General features: G+C 41.7%; 1 protein-coding gene across 1 annotated transcript; it reads right to left on the reverse strand.

Moving 5' to 3' along the window:
• Positions 1–3,749: 3,749 nt before the first annotated feature.
• On the reverse strand, positions 3,750–20,489 carry LOC119535221 (60S ribosomal protein L23a-like). Its single transcript, XM_037837706.1, has 2 exons — positions 20,304–20,489; positions 3,750–4,034 (listed from the first exon to the last, which is right to left on the reverse strand). The coding sequence occupies exons 1-2, from the start codon at positions 20,487–20,489 to the stop codon at positions 3,750–3,752; spliced, it is 471 nt and encodes a 156-aa protein (XP_037693634.1).
• Positions 20,490–20,955: the final 466 nt, after the last annotated feature.

Genomic DNA, 20,955 nt, shown 5'->3' on the forward strand with positions numbered 1-20,955 from the left:
AGAGGTTCTCTGGGGCTGACTCTTAGGCACCATTATAAGCAGGCTTAGCCTCTCCTTTGCAGTAACAAGTTTCATAAGGGCAAGCTCCAAGATCAAGGGCTTGGCCTTCTAAATTGGTAGTCCCCAATGCTTGTGAGAATATCAGTAATTCCCCAGGTAGGGAAGTTTAATATTTCTACATTTCCCCCAGTCCTTTCATGGCTCTTTGCAAATACTTTTTTATTCTCTGCCTCCAGTACTCTTAAAGATTACTGTGAATTCTGATGACATCTCAGGAAATTAAGGTAACAGTGAGTGACTAGTCTGATTAGGCCCAGAATTTATTTGGGATCTAGCTAGAGATAGCTAGCTTCACGGGCTGGGGTCAGATTTGTACAGTCCTGACTCTCAGACTAAAACCAGACCCTGAAAAGACCTGGGAAGAATGCCAAATATGTGAAATCACCATCCCTGCCCTAAGGAAATTTATCATCTAACAACTTTAACAAAAATGTGCAGTTTAGGATTGAGGGCTGGTCAAAAGCAGACATATAGGTAGTATTTTAGAAGGACCTATTATTGGCCTAAACCAACCAGAAGGGGGGAATTATCTTTAAGTTTCCACCTTTCACACCTTTGAGGAACTTGAATGATTGGTAACATTTGGTGACCCAAACATTTCTCAGATTCTGTTAAATCCTGGAGAAATGGATCAGGGGCTTTCTATCCTGAAGACAAGGATGTATCTCATTGGAACCTGGATTCAGAGTCAATCTGAGAGCACAGGCACAAGTTCTTAGTGGCTTAATGCTTGCCCTATTTTATGAAAGCATAAAAAAATCTTCTCTGTTACAATTTCTCCCAAACTGGAGTAGCTGGCCATGAAACCATGGCAGCCAACACCCTGGCTTTTAGCTGCTTCTTCCTGCTGTTCAGCCCCATTCAGCCTGGGTTTGAAAATGAATCCCAGAGGAAGCCTCAGGAGGTCAGCGTGGATGGGGTGGGATCTGGGGAACTGGAGAACTTTCCCTTTTGGTTCAGCTGGGGAGGAGGTCAAGGTTGATCTGGAGCCAGAAGAGCAACACTCAAGGGCGTCTGACCTCCTGTGACATGTAGACTTCAAGAAGTAAGTTTTCCTTTTTCCTGTGGTGCCAGGAACTCTCTGAATAAAAGTAATAAATCCCTTTGCTTAGCTCCATGGCCAGGTGTCACTGTGGCTACTTGAGAGAGCCTTGCTAGTGAGCAGGGCACCTGGAGCCTCCCCAGGGGTTGAAGGCTCTTTCAACCCTTAACTGCCTATTCAGTTGAGTTTACAAGATTCTTTTTAAATATGCCCAATAACCAAGAGGAGAATTCAGACACCTACTCTTCATCTATAGCAGTTCTCTGATTTACCAAACCCTCTTCTTCTCAAATTCTTCACTTGCCACCCCAAATTCCATACTACCAGTTAATAAATATGTTCTAGAAATTTAGTAATTGAAATGTTTTCTGTTTCTATAAAACATTTCTGCAAATTACTGACTGTTAGAATTCTGTGAAGTCTGAGGCTCTTTTAAAAAAGTATTTGTACTGAATGGTTCACAGAGACATCAAGGTGTTCTAGAGTTTACCCAGAACAAGATTAGAGAGGACTGAGTAAATCATTCAACCAACAAAAAAGATGGCGATCTTGTCTTCCAGTCCCTGGGATGTTTTAGGAAAGCACTCCTGAGAGTAAGGTAGAGTCCAACCACTAGAGGAATAGGGGAATTCTATGTCCAGCTGATGGGAAGATAGAGATATCAGAAAGAAGGGCCTTCTGATAACACGGCCTCTGTGGAATGACCCCTGGAGCAGGAAACCCAACCTCAGCACTGAGCTGTGGAAATTCCATCTTGACAGTACGTTCAGACTCATTCAGGCTCCCAGGCCTGACTCCCATTAGCCAAATTTGTAAAAATCCAATAAGATTCAAAGAATAAGAAATGCAAGAGACTGATAAACATTTTTTAAAAATGTATGGTTTTACTTTACAGAAAAAGAACAAGCAACAAAAGAAAAATCAGACAAATGGGACTTCATCAAAATTAAAACTTTTGTGTCTCAAAGGACTTCATCATGAAAGTCAGAATACAATAAAAAGAAGCAACCCATTTTTAAAAATTAGCAAGAAATTTGAATAGACATTTTTCCAAAGAAGATATACCAATGACCAATAAGCATATGAAAAGATGCTCAATATCATTAGCCGTTAGGGAAATGCAAATCAAAACCACAATGAGATACCAACTCATAGACATTAGAATGCCTATTATTTAAAAAAAAAACAGAAAATAACAACTGCTGGTGAGGATGCAAAGAAATAGGAAACTTCATATGTTGTTGGTGAGAATGTAAAATGGTGCAGCCACTGTGAAAAACAGTTTGGCAGTTACTCAGAAATATAGAATTACTATATGACCTAGCATATACCCAAAAGAATTGAAAGGAGGGACTCTAACAGATATTTATACACCTATATTCATAGCAGCATTATTCACAATAGCCAAAAGGTGGAAGCAACTCAAGCGTCCATCAACAGATGAATGCATAAACAAAATGCAGAATATACACACAATGGAATATTACTCCTCTGTAAAAAGGTCTGAAGTTCTGATTCATGTTAGAATATGGATGAAACTTGATGACATCATGTTGAGTGAAATAATCCAGATACAAAAGGTCAAGTATTACATGATTCCACTTATATGAAATAACTACAATATGCAAATTAATAGCTACAGAAAGTAGATTAGAGGTTACCAGGGGCTGGAAGCAGGGGAAATGGGGAGTCAACGCTTAATGGGTACAGAGTTTCTGTCTGGAGTGATGGAAAAGTTTGGATAACGGGTGGTAGTGATGGCAGCACATTATGAATGTAATTAATGGCACTGAAATGTACGCTGAAAGTGGTTAAAATGCGAAATTTTATATTGTATATATGTTACCACAGTTAATTTATTTTAAAAAGTTCAACTTCATTAGTAATCAGAGACATGACAAAGAAAGTAAGATATTTTTCACTGAACAGATTGGCAAAGATTATAATTATCAATATTCAGGATTCTGAGAGCATTGGAAAATACTTCCTACAATGTTGTGAAGTACAAATTGATACAGTTTTTTGGAAGGGCAGTTAAGCAGTAACTATGGAAATTTTAACTATGCATTATTTTTAAATTTTTAAATTTAATTTTTAATTGAGATATAGTTCACATGCCATAAAATTCACCCTTTCAAAGTGCACAATTCAGTGGCATATTTACTGTATTTAATATATTCACTGAATTGTGCAACCATCATTGCTATCTAATTCCAGAACATTTTCATTACCCCAAGAAGAAACCCAGTACACATTAGTTGTCACTCTCCATTTGCCCCCTCCCCAGCCCCTGGAAGCCAATACTCAACTTATGTCTCTATGGATTTGCCTTTTCTGGACATTTCATATAAATGCAAAATTTCCTTCCTTCCTTCCTTCCTTCCTTCCTTCCTCCCTCCCTCCCTCCCACCTTCCCTCCCTCCCTTTCTTTCCCTTCTTTTTAATTTTAAACTAATTTGAATTTTATTAGACAGAAGCATCTACATCTATTTGAAACCAGTAACATGTATATGTGCGAGATGTATTGCTTAATCAGTATTCAGAGAAAAAATATATACATACCCTTTAAACCAACAGTTTCACTAACGGAAAAAAAATTTTTTTTGGTCAAAAAATTTTTATCTAGGATTAGCTAGCTGGACTCAGCTTAGATGACCCCAATTTTGTTGGCAACATTCAAAGCATCACAGTCAGGAGCCAGTCGAACATGTACCTTCTTCCCTCCATCAGACCTGATTAGGGTGATGACCTTGGGCTTGTCAATGTCATAGAGCTTCTTCACAGCCTGTTTGATCTGATGCTTGTTGGCCTTGACATCCACAGTGAACACAAGTGTGCAGTTGTCTTCAATCTTCTTCATGGCTGACTCGGCGGTCAGGGGGAACTTAATGATGGCACAGTGGTCAAACTTCTTTCTCCTGGGGGTGATTTTCTAAGGATATTTGGGCTGTTTTCAGAGGCACAGTGTTTTGAGCTGCCAGAAAGTGGGTGACCTGCAGATTTTTTGTGTGTGGCTATGGATTACTTTCAGTATCTTGGCCTTCAAAGCCTTTGCTTTGGCATTGGTTTTTGGAGGAGCAGGGGCTTCCTTTTTCGCTTTCAGGGCAGTCTTCGTGGAAAGCCCACTAATAGAAATTTGTCCTTTAGATATACTTGCACCGTGGACAAAGTTATATACGTGCTGCTATATACACTGCAGCATTAGTTGGAATAGCAAAAAGTGCAGTAATCTAAGAACTCATTATTAAAGAATGGTTAATAAACAATGGTGGTGCCATAGGATGTAATACTATGCAGCCATCAAAAAGAATTGTAGATCATTATTTTCTGACTTGGAAGACTGCCCATGATAGGTTGTTATGTGAAAAAAAGTTGTGGGGGAGCATATATGCTATGATCCCATCTTATATTTTTAAATAATATATCTTTATATTTTTGGACAGTTGGCAATCTTTTGGGCCTGTGATTACAGAAGAGTGGGATTGGTGGGGTCTTGGCACAGGTGCCGTTCTACTCTACACATTATGTGTTATTTGAAATTTTCATAATTCAAAAAAATTTCATAATGTATGTTATATGAACATATTTTAAAAACTAGAAATAAAAATCAAGCAAAACAAACAAAAAAAGACACAAAAAAATCCACACAGTATAAGGAAAACCACTCAAGATATTCATATATAAACCACACTGCCCATGTTCTAATTTAGAGTGGTCAGAATGCAGATCTCTATGCACCAGAAAGCAACCACTTCCTGGTATCATGGTTCCTGAGAAACCATCTCAGTAATCAGTGTTGCTTAGTGAATCCCAAACAAACAGAATTGCATAGTTTTATTGATTTTTATTCTTGAAGTTGTTTTAGTTTTCAGAACTGCGTAGTTTTGAGGAGTGTTTTATCCAGGTTTTGGAAAGACTGATGAATCATTCTTGCCCAACAATTGAGTTCACCTCCTTCTTTATAGGAATATGCAATATCTCGTCCTCAGATGAAGCTAAAATAATGCTGACAAAAGTTTACTTTCTTAGACTTCCCCTTTTTGAAACTCCTTAAATATTTTGCCACATCCTTTAAGAGGAAAACTCTCAAACTTTTCCATTGAGACCCAATCAAAAAAGGAGAATAAATGTTCTATATATATTTGATATATATTGAATTCACATGAATTTTGTATCCTATGCCATAATATTTATTGCTGTGTTACTTTTAAATTAAAATAGTGCTCTGAATTACCTACTGGTTATATTTCTTATTGTTTATCCTGTGATTCTGTTAACTTGCCACACCATCACCCAAAAACCTTAAATATTTTTTTAGACAGTTGCTTAGATCACATATTCTTTGGTTATATTCTAATCATAGTCATCTTGATTGGATTTGGGGTTTGGTTATTTCTCAAATCTTCTCAGTCAGATTACCAACTTTCCCTCCAAATTTCATCAGTGATTTGTTGATTTTACAAGTTTTAATTCTCAAAGAATAACCTTATCTCCAAGTCCTGGTGACACCTTACTACTTCCTCTTTGCTAACTACCCAAGGCAGGGTTTAGGAAGCCTTTCTGGTAGAGGGCTAGATAGTAAATAGTTTAGGCATTAGGGGCTACATATGGTGTCTGCGGCATATTCTTCCTTGTTTGTTTGTTTGTTATGACTCTTTAAAAATGTAAAAACCATTTTTGGCTCAATAGCCATATCAAAACAGGCTGTGGCTGGATTTAGCCCATGGGCCATAGTTTGCAGATATCCAACATAAGGCATGACCAATGGAATTTTTATTTTGAATGATCGAAAGGAAGGATAGTGAATCAATTCAATCAATTTAGAGAATAAACCAATGAAAGTAGCTACAGTGCCTAGGACATAGTAAGTGTGCAGTCAACAGTTGTAGAAAGGATGAATGAGTGAAGGAAAGAATGAATAAATGAATGAGTAAAACTGTAATTGTTCTGCTGAGGCTTCCACAAAGGAATTTCTGCATTGTTTCTTCTTACCACTCAGCTTTACCCCCTGTTCTAATGCTACTTTCAGGTAGATGGTTGGACAGGTGCACCCCTGGGCAGGACAGGTCATTGCTCTCACAGCGTCAGGAAGACCCAGTTTAGTGCTTGAAGCCAAGCACTAAAACAAAACAAAACCCAAGTAAAAAACAAAGCAGATACCTGTAAAGGAACAACCAGAAGTTGCACCAAAAATTTGTAAGAGTTTATAATCTGAGGAATTTCTTATTTCTCTAACAAATAAATGCCTGTCAAATATTGATAAACTCAGTGAATTAAAAAACAAAACCATCCTGGGCATTTGTCCCAGAGAAATGGAACTTGTACACAAATGCCCATGGCAGCTGCTTTTCTAACAGGCAAAAACTGGAATCAGCCCGGACGTCCTTCAACAGATGACTGGTTAAACAAACTGTGGTGTACATACTTAGTTTGGACTGTTTACCAGCAATAAGAAGAAACGAACTATTGTTACACGCACTTGAGTGAATCTCTAGGGAATTAGTCTGAGTGAAAAAGCCAGTCTCAAAAGTTAACACACTGTATGATTCCATTTATAAAACGTTTTCAAAATGACAAAATTTTAGAAACGGAGAACAGATTGGAGGTCGCCGGGGTTTAGAGAGGGGAGGTGGGGGTGAGAAGGAGATGAGTGTGGTTATAAAAAGGCAACGCACACGTACACACACACACACACACACACACACATGCATACAATTAAACCTGGGGAAATCTGAATAAGATTGGTGGAGTGTTTCAATGTCCATACTGCTTGTGACATTATTATACTATTATTTCTTAAGACATTATCATTGAGAAAAACTGGGCAAAAGGGTACCGTGGATCTCTCCCTTTTTTTTTTTATTGTGGAAACGTAAATATAATATACAGTTCCCCGTTTTAACCATTTTCAAGTATACAGTTCAGTGGTATTAATTACTCTCTGTATTATTTCTTAGAACTACATGTGACTCTACAATTATCTCAATAAAAAAGAGAAAAAGAAATGCCAATATCACGTTCATTGATGCCTGATACAAGATGGCCTGTATCCTGGTTCTGTCTGAATATAGTTCACACACCAGCACCTTGTAGGTGAGAGGTTTCTGATGGTGATTAACAGACCCTAGGAGTCTGACAAATTATTTTAAGATTTTCAAATTCATGCACATAGTAAATATGAATAATTTGTTTCCCACAAATGCATATCCTTGAGTTTTACTAATGAAATGTGTTTAGACTCCACTTTGTCTAGTTTACGGATGGATGAGTAGAAAAATAGGGGAAGGAAACAAACAGACAAAGGTACCCAGTGTTCTTTTTACTTCAATTGCTCTTTTTCACTCTAATTATTATTCTTGTTATTTTTGTGTGTGTGCTAATGAAGGTGTCAGGGATTGATTTGGGTGATGAATGTACAACTATGTAATGGTACTGTGAACAATCGAAAGTACGATTTGTTTTGTATGACTGCGTGGTATGTGAATATATCTCAATAAAATGAAGATTAAAAAAAAAAAGAAATGTGTTTAGGCTTTTGTAATTAATGAAATACAAACTCATTTTAAAATGCTGCTTTATTTATACTCATTTTGTTTCCCTTGGCATTTTTTCCTTCAATAAATAAGCAAATCATAATTACTTCTACTTGAGGGACCATGATCATTTTTTTTTTTAATGTTGAACATGGTTCTCATACCCAAAATATGGAAGTATCATGTTGATTATATCTAACAACTTTAAAGGTAAAAATGTTCTGCTATAAATGTCTTAGGAAGGTGATTGGGCATTTTCTTTTGGGGTCGGTGGACCAGAAGATAATAACCAACATTGTGGCCTTTGCTTGCCAGGAAACTTGAAGGTAAGAACAAGAAATCCTGGCAGATGAAGAGGATGACCAAGATATTACATAATAAGGGTAGTTTCTCATCTAATTAGACTCTTAGCCAGGGAGAGGTATAACTTACCCAAGAAAAATTACCTTGGTGGAGATATTCTCTCCAGTCAGAGCCTTTAGGGGATTTCTGTTGGAATATGAGACTTCATTTTCTGGCTTAACAGAAACATCATCTGAAATCTCTGGGGAATTCAGAGCTTGCCAACTGGGAGATGGAAAAATAATGGTTGTATTTGGCAATGCCTTTAAATTGGGTTATTGATGGCTCACTCCCAAAGAGCAACAGAGTAATGAATAACCTCAATCAATGAAAGAACTGAAAGGAAATTAAAGATCCCTTGTTCTCTCAGATAAGGAAACTTAAGGTGAAAGGGGTGTGAGAAACGGCATAGGGTAGAAAAGACTGTTAGCTGGCCAAGGAGTTAAAGATAGGAGTTCCAGTGTCCATGCAACTTAAGGCTAGTGGTGTTAAAATGTCATTAATCTCTTTTAACCCCAGTTCTTTTGCAAAATGAGAATAATACCTGTGTTACCTTTATTCACTTAAAAAATATTTTTGTTGAAGTCTTTCATTGTGCCAGGCATTGCTATAGAGGTGTTGGGATACAAGGGTAAACCAGGAATTTTTTTGAAGATCAAGGGAGTTAATGTAAGTGAAAGTCCTTTATAGGCTCTGGGACTCAAGGGGTCACTATTTGTGATATTTGTTAATGGACTTACAACTGCGGTTTTTTATGATCTCCAGGTCTGTGGGTTGACTGGGCTCAATGGGGTGGTTCTCATCTCATCTGACTGCAGTCAGAGATCAGCTGGGGCCATAGTCACCCGAAGGCTCAGCTGGGTTGCATGTCTAAAATGGTGCACTGGTGCACCTGGTGCTTACCGGCTGTTGACTGGGAGCTCGGCTGGTTCAAGTCATTTGGCTGGGTCAAATCCATGTGACTTCGATTTCTCACAGCATGGTGGCTGGATTCTGAGAGAAAGGCATCCCTGCAGTTCAGGATCTGGCTCTCAGCTTAAAATACCCCCCAAACTCCATTTCATCAGGCAAGGCCCCCCCGGGGAAAGTGAGCAACAACCCTGCTTACCCCTCAAGGCATCTCCTCCCACTCTCTCTCTTGCTCACCATGCTCTGAACACAATTTCCTTCTTTCATTCTTTAGATGCTCCTTTGAACAAGCTGTTCCCTCTTCGTGGAATTCTCTCCCTCCTTCCTCTGGCCTGTCACCCCACCTCTCACTAATCCCTGGCTACCTTCTTATCATGTTTCAAAGTTCGGCCCAAATCCTTATGACTTCTGCTGGTTAGGTCTATCCCCATTAGACATGCAAAACTGTGCTTTTCCTTCGTGGCACTTTCCATGACTATAATTTAAAAAATATTTGTGTAACTCCATGTCTGTCTCTCCCGCTACACTGTAAGTGCAATGACACCAGGGACTTGTCTACCTTGTTCACAATTGTATAACTGATAATGATTAAAGGCAGGGTCCATGTTTCAAAAGGAGAAAGTGTATTGCAACAGGAAGCAAGGAATGCAGACATGGCCTATGGGCCAAAAATCTGTCTCCCTGAGTCTAAGGTGTTAAGATTTTTGGGGTTTCAAACAAGGGGAGATGGAGTTGTTACCATTACGATAATAAGTATAAACAACTACAACAGAGCTAAGCTCGAACTAAGCTATAATAACCTTTACCAAAACTACTGTAAACACTGTAGTTAGTGGCTAGTTCAGGGCGGACTCAAGTTCCTTCTTTAATATTTGGGGGTTGTCTTTGTGATGATAAGACTCTAAAGTTGTAAAAAAGGATAAGGGGGTACAGGCAGGTAGGAGGGGTACAGTCAGGAGGTTTTTACAATTTGCAATAGAGTGGGTTTCAGTAATTTCAAGTATTTCATTTTGGCTAGTCTAAAATATAGTAGAAAGTAAGAAAAAGTCATCTATCTGTATAATGAGTCCATCTTCATAATTATTTGTTAAATCTTAAATTCTCAGTTACATAATCAGTATCTAGTAACAGTGCCTGGCACACAGTAGATATCCAATAAATGAATGAGTAAATCAGAGACTAACTCATACTATCCCAATCACATAGACTCATCTACAAACCAGAGAGACAATTTTTAAATTTACAACTGAGAACATACTATTCCAATGAGTAGAATATTCACAATGGCAAAGATTCCTACTTTTAAATCTCTGTACTTTCAACCTAAGTGTCTAGAGACCTAGAGAAATGAATCCTTAAAAATGAAGGGGTTGGGGGTGGTGGTGGTCAAAAATCCCTCAAGACCGTGCCATTCCTGTGATATGAGTAAAGAATCATCCAGCACCAGTTCTGTGCCGCCTTGAAAGACAGGGCTGGAAAGAGAATGTCGAGACAGTAGAAACGAATATCCTGCTCAGAGTGGAAAAGGGCCTCCCACCTTTAGAAACCAGGTGACAATGGTGTTTGTCCCTGATGGCCATTAGATCCCTAGGCCCCAACTCAACCAACTGAATCACAGTCTTCTGGAGTGGCGCCCAGGCATGAGTATTTTCCAAGGCTCCGCGTGGTTCTGTGGTTCTAATATGTGGCCAGGGTTAAGAACCAAGTCCCATAACTTGGCCCACTGATGGTCTGGGAGAATTCTCCTCCCATGAGGCAAGAGGCCTGCTGCCATGGAAGGCAGAGTGCCCTGTCTTAGAAAAGATAAACACTGTCTTATCCACAAGCCGAGGCGTGTCTTGCTTTCAGTTTCATCTTGACTGATTGTAAGCACAGCAGCTGCCTGGGAGATGCTAGCTCAACAGCATGCAGGCCCGGAGGAGGGGAGCTGAACTTTCATCTCACCAGGGAACCTGGGGATGAATCTTGCTCAGGACTGGGGTTTTTCTGGAGCTCGACCTAGAAATCCAGGCCTGGGAATTACCCAAAGGCCAGCCACACCCTGCTTTCCTCCTATGAGGGCTGAATAATCATTCCGAAAGCTGGCACTTGCATGGCATTTACCTGGTGCCAGGTACTGTTGTAAGTGCTTTACGTGAACTAACGTGTCATCCGCCCAACAGTCCTAGGGGTGGAGAGCTCAGCACCCCCCATTGGCCAGCTGCAAGCCAGCGGGGGCCAGCCCTGAGGAACCCCATGTCCCCTGGGAGCCGGGCAGGTGGCAGCAGGTCAACTCTGTCTGGACTGAAAGGAATCCTCTTGGCAGCTGCACCTGGCGTCTTCTCTAATGGTGGCTTGGAAGGTCAGGGCTTTGGGCCAAACTGCCCGTGGAGAAGCGAGAATAGTTTCCAGCTTATAGACTCCACAAGCCCTCTCTTCCCCACCTCTGCTGAGCACCACAGACGGTTTCCCTCCCAGGACTGGAAGAAATGACCATTGCCCTTCATTCTGCCAGCACCCTCCTGTAGGAGGGCCACAGCCCAGGTGGGCGGCCCAGAGGTCAGCAGGGTCCCCCCGCTCCTGAAGCCGGAGGCAAGGTTGATGCAAACTCCTATTCCATAGCTTTCAAGAGTCTTATGCCCTTTAAAGATGTTGGCACATTTTCAGCATGCGTACACTGCCTTGGTTACCTCTGATGCTGGCCGTCCTGCCTCCTTTGTTTCATGTTCTATATGCTGGTCTTGAGGTTGCCCCTCTGGCCTTGCCCGGTATTGATTTCATTATAAGATGTAATTCTTCCCTTGATATTCATACATACACATGCTCTCATGCATGCATACACACACACATGCACACTTTCTTACACATGTACACACACTGATACACACTGGCCCACATGCACACACACATGCATATACACACACCCACAGACATATACAAACATGCACACTAACACATACCTACACCCACTGACACAACACACCCACTCATATACATACATATACACTCACACACATCCACATATACACATACGCGTGCACACATTCATATGCATACCTATGCATTCACACACATACTTACTCAACTGTACATAGTCTCACCCTCCCCCACATGTATACACATATACTCATATGCACATACACGTACACACACACATACATATACATACTGGCATGCATATACATACATGCAAACACATACCCACACATTCACAGGGAACTCCCATAAGACTGCTGTTTACTAAAGGCTTGGAGAGAAAAAAGAGGTTCCCAATGCAGGAATGCAAGCATCTTAAACTTCTAAGCATATTAGATATACCTTTTCTTTAAAGTCCTTTTAAAAATGATGCTTTGAATTGTGACAATAACATAAAACCATAGTAAAAATTCAAACAGGAAAACGAGTCCTATACCCCAAGAGAAACTGTCAGTTGTCTCATATATCTTTTCAGAAATGTTCTATTCATACACAAGGAGATGAAAATAGATCTTTTCATTTTTATTAACACAACTGGAGTATGTTTAGCACTATTTTGTTGCTGTTTCATATTACAATTTATCTTGGCTGTCCTTCCATAACAGTGCATGTTTATGCCTTCTGTATGGAAGACTGCAGTCCATTTAACCGGCCCCTATTGGTGGGCAATCAGCTGATCTCCTGCTTTGCTACCAGAATGCTGCAAGGAATATACTTGCCCTTGGAGCTCGTACCCAAGGGTATCTAGAGGATAAATTGCTGGAAATGGAATTTTGGTGCAAACGAGATAGGCATTTTAATTTCTGGTGGTGCCAAATTCACTGACCCTTTAAGCATGAGCTCTCCAAAAGACCTGGGTTTAGATCATTGTCCTTCTACCTACCAATAGTCCAGGAGCCGGCTAAGAGGTAGCCTGGGAGAATTTAGTTTCCCCAGGTCTCCTATAGTACCCCAGTGCCTCAAATACACCTACAGCCCAAGCAAAATCAGTGAGCTTGCTCTGCAAATACATCTTCAAACAACTCTCTTCCCCTCTTCTTCCTTCCACCTATTTCCTCCAAGAGAGAAATCCTGTAATCTTGTTGTTACTCCGTGACCTCAGGCAAGTCAGTTTAACTTCTCTATGCCTGAATTCCTCATTTACAAGGCGAGGATAATAACACTCACCTCACAGAGTTGTTCTGAGGATTAAATGAGAGCATGACCTGTTTTGACTGTATTCCTTCAATGTTGCTTTTCTGGGCCTGATCTGGGCAAAATCACACCCCGGAAGGGCCCCTTGGTATCCTTACCGGCTCCCCTCCCCTCCCCTCCCCCACCCCCAACCCCCTCACCCTTCCATCCTTTCTCTATAGAAGTGGCCAGGTCAGAAGTCTTGGGTGTGGTTCTCTGAAGGCTCCAAGACCTGTCAAATCAAAAAAGCACACTTATCCTTGGGCTTCACACAGAGAAGAGCTAGGCACATTGTAAAGAATAATAATAAAATAATAGGTAACATTTATTGATCACTTACTAAGTGCCAGAAGCTGTACTAAAGACCTTTACAGCATTAAAGCATGTAATCTTCTCAGCAATAACCATTTCCTGGGAGAGAAAATGGATGCTCCTTGAGGACAAGCATTTGCCCTTGGTTACACAGCTGGTGGTGGTGATGCCAGGACCCAAACCCCAGAGACCATGCTCCTGGCTGCTGTACTGGACTCCTGCTCTTTCCCATCCCTCTCTCTGCTCCCCATAGACTTCCCTGTTGGACATTTTGCCTTGGAGCCCTGCTCTCCAGGCTGGCATTCCAGACAAACCAACTGGGCCTGAGGTGTCCTGGGCCAAGCTTGTGCCATTCTTTCCAGAGAACATGTTTGCATTTTAGCTGGGAGGCTTTGATGCCTTTACTCAAAGAGTGATTGATTGTGGGGATTTCAGGCACAGATGGGGACAGAGGCGAGAGCTGGGCACAGAAGCCCTTTCAGGAGGCCTGGCTTCAAAGGCCCTTACTGCCGAGCCGTACTCCCCACCCTGTACCGATGCCCGGCTTTCTGGAGTAGCCTAGCAAACCTGCCGGCCAAGCCAGGCCAGTGACTCACCCCCTCCCCACCGTCAGGCCTCCACCCTCCTGCCTTCTCACCCACAAATCAAGTCCCTCCCACTCAAAACTGCCTGGGGAGCATCTTTCCTTAATTACGCTTTCCTGGGCTCCCTCCACTCCACTCTTGGTCAGAGCCAGGGAGCGGGCAGCTACTCAGCTACTCAACCAAATGATTAGCGGCACAACCATCTCCTGAGGAATATCCCCATACGCCCCCGGAGCAATTCCTCCCAAGGGTTCATTCCAGTGGACTCACTGATTCCTCCTTTGAGCTGCCACTGCCCTGCAAGAGGCCCTCAATTATTTACACATTGGGGTGAGCAAGTTTCCTCTGCCATCTCACTGTCCATTCAGGGAAGAGACAATTTCACAGAGCAGGGAAGAACCCAGAGCATTTCCAAAAGAGCAGGTCTGGGTGAGGCACTGCACTCAGGGCTCAGATTTTCCAGAGAAACACCTGGAAATGATGAGTCCTCGGAGGTGGGAGGATGGGAGGGACAGACAGGGCTTCCACAGTGAGCCTGTACTTTTTATTATTCTGGATTCTGCCTAGGACTTGCCTTCTCCAGGTGTTTGTAGTTTGTAATCAGCCAGAAGCGATGCTTACTTCTGTTCCTTTTTTTTGGTCCCCCTGCCCCCAGAGTGACAGTCTTATGAGCAGGGACCCCATCTTCTGGTTCTTTGTGGGTCTGTGTGAACCTAGGGGAGGGTATTCTGTCCTGCCTCAGACCAGTATTGACCAATTTGGGCCTCGTTCCCAAATTTCTCCCCCAGTCAACTGCCCAACAAAAATCTAGAATTCAATTCAATTCAACAATTAAAACCCGCTGGTTCGTCTTGACAGGAGACCATTCACCAGGGGTCTCTGGCATTTCTGCGTATCTTGTGAGCAAAGGGACTCATAGCTCTTGTTTCAGACTCTCTTTTTGAGGATTGTTCTTAAAGCAAATAGCCTTGAATAGTGGGGATAATGTCTCACTCCAGAGCCCAGAGCAAAGAACCAGTATTATTACAAAAGATTCCGGTTCTCGAAACATAGGGTACCTTACCTATAATGCAACCCATTTCTTGTGCAGGTGCTACTACTCCTCTTCATGTCACCCTGCAGGGACTGGGGTTCAGAAAACTCAGTGCAAGAAAATGCTGATACTCTGGCTACTGCTATTGCTGTGAGTAATAAAGACCTTTGCATCTGACCCAGGATTCTTGTGTCTTTTTCGGCATCCATGAAACAATGGCGGACTGACTTGTTTGCTTGAAAAAGAGTGAAAATCTCAGATGTGTCACAATTCTTGATTCTTTTGTTAAATGATGTCCATCCATTGGACCAGGAGGGGGCACATGGTTCAGTCCTTAATTCCATGGTGTAAGTTTATTTTTCTGCTAAGAAGGCTGGGCAAACAAGAGAGTGGTGGGTGTCTGGGAAAAGGGTCAGGGATTCTAGGAGCGGATATAGACTTGAGGTCACCAAGGAGGCAAGCTTTTGCTTCACAATTTGGCCAAAGGTCAGTCCTGCCAAGGTCAGTAAACCCAGCACATCAGGCTCTTAACCAAAACAGAAACAAAAATACGGGGGCTACCCTCTACGTGGGATCAGACACCCAGGGGAGTGAATCTCCCTGGCAACGTGGAATATGACTCCCGGGGAGGAATGTAGACCCGGCATCGTGGGATGGAGAACATCTTCTTGACCAAAAGGGGGAAATGAAAGGAAATGAAATAAGCTTCAGTGGCAGACAGATTCCAGAATGAGCCGAGAGGTCACTCTGGTGGGCACTCTTATGCACAATATAGACAACCCTTTTTAGGTTCTAATGAATTGGGGTAGCTGGTGGTAGGTACCTGAAACTATCAAACTACAACCCAGAACCCATGAATCTTGAAGACGATTGTATAAAAATGTAGTTTATGAGGGGTGACAATGGGATTGGGAAAGCCATATGGACCACACTCCCCTTTGTATAGCTTATGGATGGATGAGTAGAAAAATGGGGGAAGGAAACAAACAAACAAACAAACAGACAAAGGCACCCAGTATCCTTTTTTACTTTGATTGCTCTTTTTCACTTTAATTATTACTCTTGTTATTTTTGTGTGTGTGCTAATGAAGGTGTCAGGGATTGATTTAGGTGATGAATGTACAACTATGTAATGGTACTGTGGACAATCAAATGTACGATTTGTTTTGTATGACTGCCTGGTATGTGAATATATCTCAATAAAATGAATATAAAAAAAAATACGGGGGCTAAGGGGCTCAGATGGATGAGCTGGTTGCGGTGCCGGCTAGGGAGGGAAGCTGGGTTATAGAAATACTTTGTCTTTTCCCAAATTGTCAGTAATGAACTTGGAAAGGGTTTGGGTCCTGGCCTGACTACAGAGGTTAACTGTTCTTTTAAAAGTTCATAAAGCAAAACATCTGTGAGTGTCCCTTAATAAAATGAAAGTTCACTTTTTGTAGCTTTCTGTGCCACAGGGAGGCCTGGTGGTCCTGGGATTCCCCGGGCTGCCAGCTCCACCCCCAGGCAGACCTTCCCAAGGCCCGGGTCAGTTCCATCCACAGGACTTGATCTTAAGGCTTCTTTCTTGGTTACTCTGCCTGGCACAGGGTCTTGCCTGAGTCAGGACAGCCTTGCCATGCCCTGCTGGGGCCACGGTTTGGCCCCTACCTGCCTGATAGCTGGAGTCTTGGCTGCTCCTGGTATGATCAGGGGTCTCCAAATTTTGTGGAGTGGATACAACTATCAATAAGAGTATTTGTTGACTTGTCATAATATGTGTATGTATGGATAAAATCTCTATATGGTCAATCTATCTATTCAGTATTGATAAAGCTTAAATATTCTCTTATTTTTTGATAAAAATACAAACAAAACTTTGTTTTCCTCTGTACCCAACAGAAGGTCCCAATTGTATCCACTTGCTTGACTGATTCCAAAAAAAAGACTTTTTTTTTTAATCATGGTGACAAATATGTAACATAAAATTTGCCATTTTAACCATTATTAAGTATAAGATTCAGTGGAATTAATTGCCTTTAAAATGCTGTGCTACCATCAGAATATTCCATTACTAAAGCTTTTTCATTATTCAAAACAGAAACTCTTTACTTATTAAATAGTAACTCCCTTTTCTCCCTCTACAAAGCTCCTGGTAATCTCTAATCTACTTTCTGTCTCTATGAATTTACCTATTCTAGATATTTTCATATAGATTCTACATTTCATACAAATATCATTCACATTTATACATATTTGTCCTTCTGTGTCTGGTTTATTTTACTTAATGTAAGGTTTTCAAATTTCATCCATGTTGTAGCATGTTTCAGAACGTCATTCCTTTCTATGGCTGAATAATATTCCATTGTGTGGATATACCACATTTTGTTTATCCATTCATCTGCTGATGTCCACTTGGGTTGTTTCCATCTTTTGGCTATTGTACAAGTACTTTTACTTGTAACATTGGTGTACAAATATCTGTTTGAGTCCCTGATTTCAATTCTTTTGAGAAGGAAAAGACTCGTAAGTCCACTGAGAGGGACCTGGGTGAACAGCTTTGAACAGCTTGTCTAGTCTCTGCCCTTTGTGCCAGCCCTGGCCCCCCATCCCCACCTGTGGACCATCTCCACCAGCTACCCTGAGGCTGCTGTTCCTGCTAGATAGTGAGCTGGCCAGCCCAGCAGGCCCTCCGAAGGTGAACCCTGCAACTAACCCAGGTATCCCAGATCCTGTCCTGCCCTGGTGTCTAGGCTTGATCTCCAAGGCCTGTTTTCATGCAGAAATTCTTTCCTAGCTTTTCTTGGGAAATCTATTTTATTTTCTGAATTCTGAGAAAAATCAGTTGAGAAATTAGTAACACAAGAAAAAAGGTTATAATTCTTCTGCAAGAATTGAAACTTAATCATTAAAGTGTTAATATAAGTGAATATCTTTGTTCTTAAGAAATGTACGTGGAAGCATCTGTCTTTAAGGAGCATGATGTATCCAACCTACTCTGAAATGTTTATAAAATAGATGGATAAATTGATAGACAGATATATAATAAGATGGATGGATAGATAGAATGATACAGCACATGCAGCAAAATAAGAAAATTTTTCTGTGTATCTAGTTATCTGCAGGGGAATGTTGGAGCTGTATGGGTTTTGTATTATTTTTGCAACTGTCCTTCAAGTTTAAAAGTATTTCAAATTTAAAAGTTTAAGAAAAAAACATTACCAATCAACATAAAGATATTTCTGGTTGGAAGGAATTCCCTGGTGTCAAGTCAAAAATGAGAGCAGGAAATACTGGCATGTGGAGTTGACATTTTTGGGAACAGGGACTCTCATTTAGGAGAGAAGAAGTCATAATCTGGGCAGCCTCGCCGTGGCTGTTGCCATGATATAAGTATGTGATCCTGATCTGTCTGCTGCTAATGGTGAGTAATTCTTGCAAATAAAATAAACATTAGTAAGCTTATGCTCATGGTATACTTCATACAAATCTGACAAGTAGTGTTCCAAGAAATGAAACGTTTTGGAGCTCCTTCAGTTGGCAATTTCAGCACATGATTCTGCATTAGTCTGTTAACCTTGCTAGCAGAACTAACCTTTACATTATATGAATACTACTCAATAATGTTTGCTGGCATTTTCTAGTGTTTGAACATTTGCTATAGGCTGCAGATCATAGCAACTACTATGAAACTTAATATTTCTTATTAAACAAAAATTTTTAGATATCCATAAGCATGAATAGAGAGTGGGGGGAAATGTTGGAAGTTTTTAAGAAAGATAAAGAAAATAAATCAGATCATGGCCAGATATCTTTTAAGTCATAGTGAGCTATGCATTTATTATCATATATATATTTTTAAACAGAAATGCTCTGAAATTTTTAGTATGACCCTATCACAGTAAAAGTATTCACTCATTAGTACGGCCACTCAATATTATTTAAAAACATGGAAAATACAGGCTATCTTTGATCTTTGGAAACTTCGGACAATTCCCAGGAATTCTGAGTTCTCATTCCCATATTCTGAAGATGAATATAGGTCAGGAACTTGGCAGTACTAAAGGATCATCCTCCATCCCCTCCCTGTTGGCTTTGAACTACCAGAACCAAATTGCCTTAGACCCAATTTCCAAGTTACAACCGTTATTTCCTTCTGTTTACCACCTCCCCCTTCCAGGTACATTAAGTTCTTTGTTCAGTCAACAAACATTTATTGAACTCCAGCAATGTCCGGTCTTATGTGCTGGTGATACAGAAGTGAGTGAGACCTGAATCCTGCCCTCATGAAGGACACAGTCAGGTGGAGATTGCCATGTAAATAGATAATTAAAACATAACTGCGGTGCCAGCAGTGTGAATAGAATGAGGTGGGGTTAACTAATGCTTGGACAGACCCAAGAAAGCTGCAAAGAAGAGGCACGGAGATAACCTGGTCTTAAAGGAGAAGGGGTTTCCTGGGCATAGGGTTGGGGGTGAAGAATTATGGAGAAGGACGAGATGTGGGCTTTGGTCAAAGGGTAAGGTCAATTGCCCTTCAAGTTTACAAGTATTTCAAAATTAAAAGTTGAAGAAAAAAACATTAACAATCAACATAAAGATAGTACTGGCTGAAAGGGATTCCCGGGTGTCAAGTCAAAAACGAGAGCAGGAAATACTGGCATGTGGAGTTGACATTTTTGGGAATGGAGACTAGCATGTAGGAGAGAATAATTCCATGCTCGGGAGAAGACACCTGTGACATCTGTTTAGCAAATAGCCTCCTAATGACCATCTGGCTTATGTGTCGTCCTCCTTATGTGTCCACACCTCTCGGGTGTGAGTCTGCACAGCATAGCAGAAGTTTCAGTAGCAATTAAAGACAATCCCATGAGGTCATAGAGTCTGGGTTTCCAGCCGGGCTGGCTACAAGGCTCTGATTCACGTGGGGTGTGCCACCATGAGGAGCCTGCAGGGTGAGTAACGGCCGGCCGCTGCCTGACTCCAACCAGCGAAGGAGATACTCAGCATCCCTTCCTCATAATCACAACTGCTGTTGACTGAACAGCTGCTCTGTGCAGATGTTTGAGATTCATTGTCATGAATCCTTACAGCAACCCTGCAAGGTAGGTACTACCATCTCCATTTCACAGCCGGGGAACCAGAGGCTTACAGAGGTTGAGTAACTTGCCCAACAGCTGCAAGCTGATAAACTCAGGTCTGCCCGGTTCCAAGCTATGCTCTTTCGTTATCTTGATCTAGATCTTAATCCTTGTGTGAGGGAACCGGACCAACACTCCTGCAACCCTGTGGTCGGGGGCAAATGGTCAACTCTTTGGCCTTCAGTCCAGGGACCAGTTGATTCCTGCCCATATAACTCACTGCCCCCCCCCCCCCCCCACCATGAGGGACACAGCCCTGGACAGGTGCTCTTGATTCCAGCCCTTATCTGAACTTTCTAGAACCTCCAGCAGCTCTTCCATCTTTGCCTTGAGGACCTTCGGCCTTCTTTTACTCCCAATCTTCCCCGCCTTGCGCAAACTCCATGACAAGATCGCATCCTTCCACCCTGGCTCTGCGGCTGCCATTGTTTAAGTGTCCTTTTACTGTAATCTTAGACAGGGCATGAATAATAGATAAGTGTAAAGGCCTTTCTCTTCACGTGCTTGTGCCTTTGCTGAAGTGCCTCCTTCTCTGCCTACCCTGAATCTCCAGAGGTTCACAGATTACCTCAGCCCAGACTGACATTTCAGTCCTTTGAAAATCCGGCGCCCTGAGAAGTACAACAAAACTTAGCACTTCACGCCGCCTGGCCCGTGTCTCTCGCTAGAGGTTTCGTGTCCTTTGTAGGAGGCAGCACGGCGAGCTCGGAGGGCCCTGGCTGGGGGGGCCTGGCTTCTGCCACTTCTACCCGCGGGAGCGTGCGCGGCCATTTGACCTTCACGTTCCTCGGCTGTAGGACGGATCTAGTATTTATTTACTGCAGGCACTCAGAGGGTCAAATGAGGTCATAATTGTGAAAGTCTCTTCTAGCCCGGCAGAGATGAATATTGT

Source organism: Choloepus didactylus, chromosome 5 (assembly GCF_015220235.1).
Source record: "Choloepus didactylus isolate mChoDid1 chromosome 5, mChoDid1.pri, whole genome shotgun sequence".
NCBI classification, from domain to species: domain Eukaryota; kingdom Metazoa; phylum Chordata; class Mammalia; order Pilosa; family Megalonychidae; genus Choloepus; species Choloepus didactylus.

Excerpts from the sequence above, each read along its gene's own strand:
- LOC119535221 (XM_037837706.1), bottom strand. The coding sequence starts at position 20,489 with ATGGCAGCCGCAGAGCCAGGGTGGAAGGATGCGATCTTGTCATGGAGT. Across the intron at positions 4,035-20,303 it reads CCAGGGCTGTGTCCCTCATG|AAAATCACCCCCAGGAGAAA; the intron begins GTGGGGGGGGGG and ends AAATATCCTTAG.